The sequence below is a fragment of the Poecilia mexicana genome, unplaced genomic scaffold (genome assembly GCF_051168715.1).
Source record: "Poecilia mexicana isolate PSO_F unplaced genomic scaffold, ASM5116871v1 scaffold_19, whole genome shotgun sequence".
Classification (NCBI taxonomy): domain Eukaryota; kingdom Metazoa; phylum Chordata; class Actinopteri; order Cyprinodontiformes; family Poeciliidae; genus Poecilia; species Poecilia mexicana.
This window is the reverse complement of record NW_028263388.1, coordinates 18,345,822-18,356,479: the sequence shown is the minus strand read 5'-3', so window position 1 is coordinate 18,356,479 and position 10,658 is coordinate 18,345,822. Positions and strand designations below refer to the sequence as shown.

At 36.2% G+C, this 10,658-nt stretch overlaps 1 protein-coding gene across 1 annotated transcript; it reads right to left on the bottom strand.

Moving 5' to 3' along the window:
* Positions 1–2,947: 2,947 nt before the first annotated feature.
* On the bottom strand, positions 2,948–9,914 carry LOC106927456 (5-hydroxytryptamine receptor 3A-like). Its single transcript, XM_015003040.2, has 9 exons — positions 9,674–9,914; positions 8,531–8,575; positions 8,314–8,423; positions 7,149–7,318; positions 6,523–6,680; positions 6,041–6,251; positions 5,816–5,956; positions 4,101–4,183; positions 2,948–4,009 (listed from the first exon to the last, which is right to left on the bottom strand). Exons 1-9 carry the CDS (start codon positions 9,857–9,859, stop codon positions 3,764–3,766), a joined length of 1,350 nt encoding a protein of 449 aa, XP_014858526.2. The 5' UTR covers positions 9,860–9,914; the 3' UTR covers positions 2,948–3,763.
* Between the last annotated feature and the right edge of the window lie 744 nt (positions 9,915–10,658).

Here is a 10,658-nt window from a genome sequence, read left to right as displayed (position 1 = left end):
TCCTCCAGAGCGCCGCTCTCCTGGTTAACGAGCACCAAGAAGGCTCCATTTGTTAAATCTGCTGGATGAGTTACTTCCAGCGGTTTCTGTCTAATTCCGCAGTGGTTGAGCAGCGGACTGTGCATGTTACAGTCTAATTAACTTTTTCATCGTCATTTATTTCCTCAAGATAAACTACCGGCTCCTCAAATGGATTAACACAACGTTGCATTTTCTTTAGTTTTCTCTGGTCTGTAATGGAGACTTGAATTTTACGTGCCATTTCAACAAAATGATTGTAATGCGCTTCCTAACCATTTTTTATTTGTAAGTATTGATTTTATGGACTGAACAGACAGAAACCATTATACAGTTTGAACTGTTGATTTTATTTTTGAACCCTTATTTATTTTTAAGTGATTTTATTTTTGAACCATTTTTTAATTGTGAAGTATTGATTTTATTTTTGAACCCTTATTTATTGTAAAGTGTTGATTTTATCTTTGAACCATTTTTTAATTGTGAAGTGTTGATTTTATGTTTGAACCCTTATTTATTTTGAAGTGTTGATTGTCTGAAGGACCTTACCCATGAATTGCCCTGTATGGGGTTTGAACCAATGACCTCAGCATTATCAGCACCGTGCTCTAACCTGCTGAGCTAACTCACCTACCTTACAAACTGTTGAGTTTCCATGGATTTAAGAAGAACTTACATGATCTTACCACAATGAAGATTTGATAAAAGTGCTTATATTCTAATGTTTTTCAAAACAACATACATAATATTTTATTTTCCAGAGATTTTGTATTTTTAAGTGTTGATATTATTTTTGAACCATTTTTAATTTTCAAGTGTTGATTGTATTTCACAGATATTTTTTTATTTTAATGTGTTAATTTTATTTTTGAACCATTTTTTATTTGTAAGTATTGATTTTATTTTTTTTTTGCCATTTAGCCAAGTCTCTGCAGAACCATTTGTCTCTGCTAATGACATCTTTAATACAATTTGTTGATCCCAGGCTTAGTTTATGGACTGTAATGTGAAATTAGGCACAAGTTTAAGTCTGACAGTTTGTTCACCAAGTTACTGTGCTCTCTGAGAGGATCTGTGGTATAAGTATTTGACTTTGTTCCATGCCCATCGTTGACCTTAGTCTCTAACAAAATGTGGATCATCTACCAGGAACACTGCAAAGAGCATGAGTTTCTGTAGTGTAGTGGTTATCACGTTTGCTTTACATCCAAAAGGTCTCTGGTTCGAAACCAGACAGAAACAGATTTTGCATGTTCTATTCATCACAGGTGTTTACTAAAGGTCAACAAGGGTTCTGTGGTGTCATGGTCTGTACTTTGAATCCAGGCACCTGAGTGCAAGCCTCAGTTGAAATTTTCATCCATTGCATCTCATATCATCAACTTTGGAACTTCAAACTGAAACAAAGCAGATAAGTTCAGTTCCTGTAGTGTAGTGGTTATCACATTTGCTTTACACGCAAAAGGTCTCTGGTTCAAAACCAGACAGAAATGGCTTTTGTCGGTTATGCATCTCTTGGGGTGCAGTGGGACAACAAGAGCCTTCCTCTTTCATGATGGTTCATTTGCCAATCGGCTTCTTTGAAATCGAAGCTACTTTACTTCAATTACCAATTGGCAGTTCTATGGCATAATGCACATGTGTTAAACTCATGGCCCCCCAGCATTTTATAGGCCATGGGAACTCAAATGCAATATATAAAACTTCAATACATAAAATCAGTTATTTAACAATATGAGGTGTGTAATTTATTTTTAACATTGTATTTTTATACATTGATGCTAGGGGTGCCCAAGTCTAGTTTTCCAGAGCTACTATCTGCAGCTTTAGATGCATTCCTTCTCTAACACACCTGGACCGTTGACTCATTATAAGCCTCTATAATGAACTGAATGAGGGAAGTCAACCTTTTTTCTGGGGTGTTTTAGCAGGGATGCACTCCTGATTTGTACCGTCAATGTGGCCCATTGAGGGGGGCCAATATGCTGAAGTGGCCCTCTGTGAAATTGAGTTTGACATCCCTGCCTTAAGGCATAAAAAAGGTAGGAAAATAAATTTTGTAAAAATAAAATAAGAATATTTTTATTTATTTTAGGTGATCAGTTGTAATTTTCTCCAAATACAAAGTTGTTTGAAAAATACATCAGTAGTATTATTCTTTAGGTGTTATCTGATGTCACAATATTTTTTTTACCTGCAAGAGTCGTCTAGAGTCGAAGGAGGGACCGGGTCAGTTGGCGTGCTGTTTTGTCTGTCGGCCATATTGGATTTAACAAAAATAATTTCTTGCATTTGCAGATGATGGCAGGTAGTTGATAGTGCGTTTTATGATTCTTTAGTGTCCACTTCAGTGGTCTGTTTGCATTTATAACATAAAAATCCATAAGAAGCACAAGAAAATGGCTTTTAGATAGCTGTCCACTGTAGTGACCACTAATTCAGCCATGGCGCTATATCTCATCATGAGTAAGAGACAAAACAGAAAGTGAAGCAGTGGTAGTACATGATGCAAAAGAGACACTTTCGAAAAGATGTAACTCTGCCCACATAGGTGGGGCAAAAAGCTATTTTTTAAATATGATACAGACAGATTGGTGCTGCATGTAAGCTATATTAATATAAATTCTGTGGCCCATATTTTTCCTGTTTGTTTCTGACAGAATTGTTATGAAATCTGTTGCTTCTTTGTTATGGTTAAATACTTGACATGAATGCATCCACCTGTCTCAGCTCATAATTTAAATATTAATGACATAAAGCAGCACTTTCACTGGAGTGCTAAGTGGATATGTGAAACCACTGATGAGCTCATTAGCTTCGACCACAATAAGGGAAAACTGGGCTTTTAGATAAGATCTTAAATATCAGAGACAGAACAATCCTTTGAAATCCTGTGGGACTAAATGATCACCAGAACCACCAAGGCAGATTTATGGGTGCAGAACATCATTTATTTTGACAATAATAGAGAGATATGCCAGGTTTATATACACGTTTCTACCTGAGGATGCACATCTAATTCAGGAAAAACCTTCACAGGATGAGATTTCCATTTCTCATTGCCAAGCAGCCAGCATTGTGGCTCTATTTTCACTTCAAAATATTATACAATAACAAAGGAGACTGGTTTTTATTTGTCAGCAAAACTTAAAAAAAGTGTTATCAGTTCAAATTATTTTATGCCAACGATTTTGTTTTCTGAAAATCCCCTCTACTTTTAGACCATTATTTCAGAAGCACATAATACTGGTGTGACTGAATTGCTTTAGGTTACTGGGAAAAGAAAAACATAAATCATGCTAATAGTCTGATAAAGTTAAAGTTACAATGGATCCTGATGGGCTCTATTGTGTAGCAGAAAGTATTTGATTTTTGCATAACTCTGTAAAGTAAATTTGTCTTTCAGTCTTCAGTACTCATTTATTTTAACAGCTTTAATCCACAACATATTATTTTACTGTGCTGACTTATACACTTTCAGCAAACTATAACGTCAAAATGAATTAATGAGATAAAAGGAAAAGTGAATGTTTGACAATTATTAAGACTGTTTCCTCTTTCTTTTCTGCTACTAAATTTTTTTTTTTCAGCTGAACAACGTCTGATGAATAGCTTTACATTTATGCCACTGCACTTTAATACAGAATGGATACATTAATCAGGTCATAATAATAAAATCGGGATGCAGTTATTCAGATGAATGCTGACTTGGATCACAGCTACATAAATGTAGACCTGAATTACGTCATGAAGTGTCAGTGGAATCACTTTTCCACTCTAAGAAAATGAGAACCAGGAAAATGCTGACCACCAGAATGTAGAAAAAAAAGAATGCCTTGTCAACTCTTGTGGCCACTCTGTTCCAGTAGCCACTCGTCTCCTCTTCTTTGTTGGACTTGAAGAGCCGAGTCAACGTCTTCTCCATCGCCCTCAGCTCATCTGAAAGCCTCTCCAGGGTGTAGCTCTCCCCCAGCAGTTTGCTGCTTCTGTCCTGAAAAAGTGATTTAATAAATCAGCTCACAGAAGGAGCGATGTCTTTTGCACTTTTGGTTTTTATGCACCGATAATGACTGAATGCTGACCTCTTTGGCACCAGGCAGGATCTCGCCGGTTTCACTAGAAGACACGTTGTAGACAAATCCACCTGAAGTCCAGTCATGTGATTCTGAAAGAGAGTTTCTAAATTAATCATCCACAGCAAAAACACTAAATCTCACCAAGTATTTTTGGTCTAGTTTATTATGCAAATATCTGAGTACATTGGAAATAAGACAAAATCAACTTTCAATGAAATTTTCAGCAAAATATAGGAGCTTATTTTAAGTCATAATTCCTTTTTATTGATTTTTAAAAAAAAAAAATGTTCCACTGGAAGATTATTTCACTTATAACAAGGGTAAAATGTTGTGTTTTATGTTAAATACTCTTCCAGTGGATCTAGTATTTTTTTTTTATCAATAGAAAGAAATTATTGACTTAAAACAAGCTCCTATATCTTGCTGAAAACTTACTTATAAGTTAGTTTTGTCTTATTTCAAGTGTAAACTAGACCAAAAATACTTGGTAATATTTTGTTGTTGTTGTTTTTGTTTGCCTGTTGCAGTGAAATATTTTTAAGCAAAAAAAAAAAAAAACTTGTACCAACTGAGTGTAAACAAAATTGTTGTACTATAATTAGGGCGGCTGTAACTAAACTAATTGGCTATAATTATGACTGGATTGGTTTTGGAATAAAGTAAATTGTTTTGAGCTGAATGTAACAAAAACTTCATCAAATAACTGCATATAATTTGGAGCTGTTTTTAAAGTGCCTTGACATATCAGTTGGTGTCATTTATAGTGATTATAACAGACTGTAAAAAAATTAACTTTATGGTGTTTGATCTTCGTGAGTGTTGTTGCAGCATATTTCCTGAAGAGGGCAGCAGATACATAATTTTTCAAAAGCAGAAGTTTGATTAAATGTTGGACATTTTCATCACTTTCACTCCAACCTGTTTGTTTTTCTTTTCCACTAGAAAAATATTTCTTTCTAAAGGATTTCATTTCTTTTGAAAGAATAAATAAATTCACAGAAAATTTCCAAATGAGGCTGCATATCTTTGCTTCTCTAAAATTCAGAAATTACCTGAAATAACAAAAAGAAAACTTAAAATCTTAATTGTTTCACCAGCAAAACATGCAAAGGATTGAACTGTGATTTTAATGTTGATTATTTTAATTATTTTCTCATGTTCAGTCTGTTCCATAAACCATCTGAAAGGTTGTTTTAAAAATGATAACAATAATATTTTAAAAATTGCAAATATTCTTATAAAATATGTGGAAGTATTCATTAGTGGAATTTAATTTGTTTTATTGATAAACCCATGAAGATGTTTATTATGTAACAGCTGCCTGTTGTTAATAATTGCTTATAAAAGAGATAATATATTAACATTTAGGCCAGTAATGGCCAGTGTAAGTCCTCAAAGGTTGGTGTCCTGCATGTTTTAGTTATCTCCCCTGTTCAACAAAATGTAATCAAGTTCAGTTGTGTTTAACAGCTATATCATTTTTACAGAAATTATGTAATGTAGAGGAGATTTTTCATGCATTTCACTCAGCTATAATGGCGCAGCATCACATTTTAAACTTTGAGGTTGAGAAATGGAGTTTAATACTGCTTCTGGCTTTCAGTGAAGAAGCTTGAAATGTTAAGCTGCAGACAAACAACTAATAACTTCAAAAAAGATCCCAGTTTCCCTGTATTTGGACAAATGTAATCCCCTATCTGTGTAGCAGTTGTGAAAGCTGCCTTTGTTGGACTTGATAGATTCCTGGATCATGCATCCGTCTCTCTCTGTGTCTTGGAAGCTTTTCTGTCTCAGATACATCACGAAAATCGTCTCCAGGAGGCTGAGCATCATCAGAGCAAAAATCCCGATGCAGTAACCGGCTGAAAAGGATCAGACAGGACAAAGTGAATGAAGTCAGGTCACGTTTCCTGCACAAAAGTAGCATATTTATCTGACCATCTGACCTATGAGTGGGACTCTGTCAGAGGAGGAAGGCAGAATTTCATTGAGAATGAGCTGCAACACTGTAATGGCCAGCAGCACAGTGACTTTAAAGCTGAGCTTCTCTCCGCCGTAGTCTGAGATCATGAAGGAGGCCAAGTCCAAACACAAGAAGAAGAGAACCGGCAGCAGGAAGTTGACAATGTACAGCAGAGACCTCCTCTTCATCGTGATCTGGGAAACAAGATTTAGATTAATATTCAGCAAAAGCAGAAAATGGACCTTTGAGACAAAGTTTTACCAAAATTTGGCTTCTTGAAATGCAATAAAACTGTTTTTTTAAAGCATTTACAATAGATCAGACTTCAGTGAAAATGTAATTTTCTGCATAGTTTAAATACAGAACATGATAAAGGTCCTTCAATGCTAAAGCAGAAAAAGTAAAGAAAATTGCAGTTTTTAAGGCAGTAATCAGATGTTTACATGTAAAACTAATGATACCTACAGTATAAATGACGAGATCTTGATCAGTTGAAATGGTAGCATTGTTTGCAGTGACGATCATGTCGATGAACAGCCACTCATACTGGGTCCGCATCACTTCCCGAGACCACTCTGTGGCCTCTGAAGAGTTGTCACTTGGCTGCAGACGGATCTCCCTGGCTGAAAAAGAGGGGAAATGTTGTAACAGCTGTCCTAGATTTTTACCAGAAAAGCCTTTAAGTGTCTCTCCAGCTCTTGCTTTTGGGAAATAGACTTGTCTTTATTCCGTTTATTTACATCCATGTGCATTTTATAGCAAAGTCAACAAAAGTAAAATGAATTAATGATTAGTTTCAGCCACCTGAATATTTCTAATCAGAATTTCCTGTTAAGCTTCCTTGGCTATTTATCTGCTCTCCACAGCTTGTTGGTTAATTTCATTTACTGATAACACATCTAACAGGAGGAAATTAGAAAGGAGGAAAGCATAAACATACAAAGAAGCAGTCGATTAATGCCGTCAGGTAATGTTGATGCGAGTCAACAGTTGTTTTCTGTCAGGACTGTCCTGAACTTGATCAATCCCACTACCGCTTAACATTTCACATGTGGAAAACGTTTGTAGATGTGTTGGAAACGTGCTCTCACCCGTGTGTGTGATGGACTTGAAGGTGAGGTTGCAGCTCTGAGTGTCAAAAGGAAACTTGTATATGTGCATCCTGCAGGTGCTCACTAACACCTGGTCATTCTGAACTTCAACTTCTCCTTTGTTGTTGATGGTGAGGTAAGGACTGGGAGGGGCTTTGTCTTTCTCTGTCCTGCATAAATAAAAAAAAACACAAACAAACTAAGTGATTATGGAGGTTTGAAAAGCTTGGGCTTCACACATGACAAAGGATAATAAGTATTATACTATACTGTCACTGATATTGAGTTGTGTTCAATTGTTGAAGGTTCTGCTTGTCTGTTTTCCCTGGAAAAAATAAAATCTCCAGATTCAAACTTTCCTGCACCATTTCTGGATACATCATTTCACTATAGCTGTCATCCTCTCCCTGTCTTAATCGTTATTTTCTCCACCCTGGACACATCCATATTCTTAATTCCTGTCACCTCCAGCATCTCATTCATCTCCGCCTGGTGAGCCTCCAGTACAGCAGCCCTCATTGTCGCTGGAACAGCCTTTTTCTCCAGCACTATTGTTCTCTTTTCCATCATTTTGTGAGCAGCGCCATCATCAGGACATGAGTCTCCATCATCCTCAGATCAAACTTTTTCTGCAAATTATTCGTCCTGTATTCCTGTATGCACTCCTTGGACCTGATGAACATCTTTCAACACTTTTCGTAATGGAGTAAAAATAAATCACCATCTGTTTCATACTCTGTAGGTCAGACGGACCAACAATGACTGCGAGCTTTACCATCCGATCCGTTTATTTACCCCTTTTATCTTTTTATCAGTTTCTTATGAATAAGTGGGTTAGCTTTGCTAATTATTCTGTCCTGCAAGATTACAAGTCTGCACTGCAGCTCTTCCTTGAAAATTAGAAGTTTACAATCTTCCACCAAATGTTTATAGTTGCTTTCGAGTCGCAGAAACCACCTTATATTTAAATTTTAAGAGACAAAAGTGCAAAAGAAAAACATTTAGCATTTAGCGGCACACCTGAGATTCAGAAAGGCATGTAATATTTATTTTTCAAGTTGTTGTTTTTTAATCAGCCTAAAGATTAAACATTGCAAAGTGTGAGGGTTTTTTGATGTTTCTGCACCACATGGAGGATTACACTAATTCACATATAAATACTTACATTTCTTCAATCGTAAGATCTGGTTTCCATAAAATTTCAGTAGGTAGAGAAACATTATCAATTCCACAAAACTCATCGGGGTCCCAAGAAATGTATTCGTTGTTCCACCTCTGAAGAGAAAAATAAAGAAAAAAGAGCAAAGTGTTAAAGACAAATTTCTCGGTAAATCTGAGAGTTTCCATTCTAACAAATGGTAGATTTGTTCAGAAGAACTCACTGTGACAGTCCACACATAAGGAATAAATTTCTGGTCTTTTTCTATCTGTAGAGAATAAAATGTGAGGCAAAATCATAACATAATGCAAAATCCTTCAACACACAGTGTGAAGTTTAGATTACATTAACATTACTGGGCATTAATCCAGTCACAAACAGGAAGCGTTTCCACTCAGTTCCTCTAATGAACTCTAAATCATCTTCTTCTGCATTATCACAGTTGATGTTAATGTATGGCTCATGTATAAGATTGCTTCTGAGGAAACCGCTATGTACTTGTAGAGAACTGCAGGCTATTTTTACAGCTTTCTAGAAAATGTTGGAGGAACCTTTAAAAGCCGCATGGTTTGTCAAGATTTACAATTTTAAAGATAACACTCTTCCTTTTAGAATAAATAAATAAACTGTTTCTAAATAATTTTGAGTATTTAAATCACTAAATAGTCAAGTTGAGCTCAGCAAAAGTAAGGACAGCTACAGAAGAAAGGAAAGGAACTGGAGAGAGTTTTTGCCGCAGGATTTCAAAACACTTAAAAACTCAGCTTTATTGGAAGGAATGGCCAGGTGTTGTTTGTGAGCATAAAGTTTCTCAGTTAAGAACATGTTTTTATTTTGAGTTTTTTTTTTTCTTCTGTCACAACATGTCTGGGAACTCACACCATCATTTGCTGTCCCTGTGGCTCATTTTTTGCTCTGTATCTGTGCTAATTGAAGGAGAGAGCATTGTGCTGCAGCTGCAACAGTTATCAGAAATGAAGCATAAACTGGTTTGTGGAGAAAAGCAAAAAATAAATAAATAAAAAATTTAAAGTAGTGTCAATAGTTTTGTTCTTTTAAGCTATTTTGTCACCAGCATTTATTAATCAGGGTATACAGTCTAGGGAATTTTGAATCCCTGTGTAGGGTGCTGGTCTACTAGGTATCCTTATTGTAGCCTACAACTCATGAGCTACTGAGCTCCTCATTATTCTTCTCTGGAGATAAAATCACAGTTTTTGACTCCGTTCTCTGCTGCCTTTGTTTTCTTTCAGAGCTTTTCTTTATTTTGCATATTTCTATATTTTTCACAAGAAGATGAATCACAAACACTTTTGAAAAAAATTCTGTAACACCTAGCAGATATTAAAAATAAATGATTTCTTACCACATCTAGGATGGCATAGAGCAGAACTTCCAGTGACACTAACGTGGGATTTTTGTAGTTTTTGACGGGCCGGGTCATGGAGTACAGCTCGTTGCTGCTTGTCAGGTTTAAATAGTTCAAAACATCCTGATAACTGCAGTTCTGCTCAGAATGAATCTCATCTGCAGACGACAAACAGCAAAACATTTCTCAAAAACAGCCGTCACATTTTGTCAATCTTTAATGAGATTGATTTCATTTTGACTACAAAAATGCATTAGCTCCTGTGTGGTTTGTATTCATTGCTTCTGAATTTATGATGAGGACATCAAAAACACCGGTTCACAGACACATGTAGTAATTATTAGAATTGATTGTGGCCATTAAGTGGCCATTATGAGACTGTCGCTGACACCATTACAGGGTTTTATACAAGCAGTTCACTAATTATTTAGTAATGTCGGTGTTGTGATCCGTAGTTTTCTGTCTTTATTTTTGGGTTTTTTCTGTGTTTATTGTGATTCTGTTCCCTGTGAGTCTCTGTGATGTCCTGTCCTCCCTGTCTTGATCGATCCCAGCTGTGTCTTGTTCCTGTGATTACCCTCCCAGTGTATTTAAACCCACCTGTTTGTCTTTGTCTCTTGTTGGGTCCTTGTCTATGAGAGTTTGTCTGCTGGCACAGTAGAACTGTGAAGTCCTGTGTCGGCTTTAGCTCGTCGTGTCAGTCTTTGTGAATTCAGTTGCTACCAGTGCTGAGTCTCTATGTTTCCGCTCTGCCGTGCTGCCTGAGATCTGGACTATTTTGAGCTATTCTCTTCATTAAATTCATCATTTTCTCCTACTACCTGGGTCTCTGTGTCTCTCCTCACCACCAACAACCACTCCTTATGACAGTCGGTGTGTAGCCCAGGAAAAGTTACCTCTTTATCTCTCAAGGATGTCTGTAAGAAAACCTATTATTTTGTAGTTTGATAAAAGAATAAGTATATACAAACAAAAACACAAT

What these genes read in the sequence shown, in the direction of transcription:
- LOC106927456 (XM_015003040.2), bottom strand. Translation starts at nt 9,859, where the DNA reads ATGTTTTGCTGTTTGTCGTCTGCAGATGAGATTCATTCTGAGCAGAAC. An exon ending in CAAGTCCATCACACACACGG is followed by an intron (nt 6,681 to 7,148) that starts GTGAGAGCACGT and finishes CCTCTTTTTCAG; the next exon opens with CCAGGGAGATCCGTCTGCAG. An exon ending in TGACAGAGTCCCACTCATAG is followed by an intron (nt 5,957 to 6,040) that starts GTCAGATGGTCA and finishes GATCCTTTTCAG; the next exon opens with CCGGTTACTGCATCGGGATT.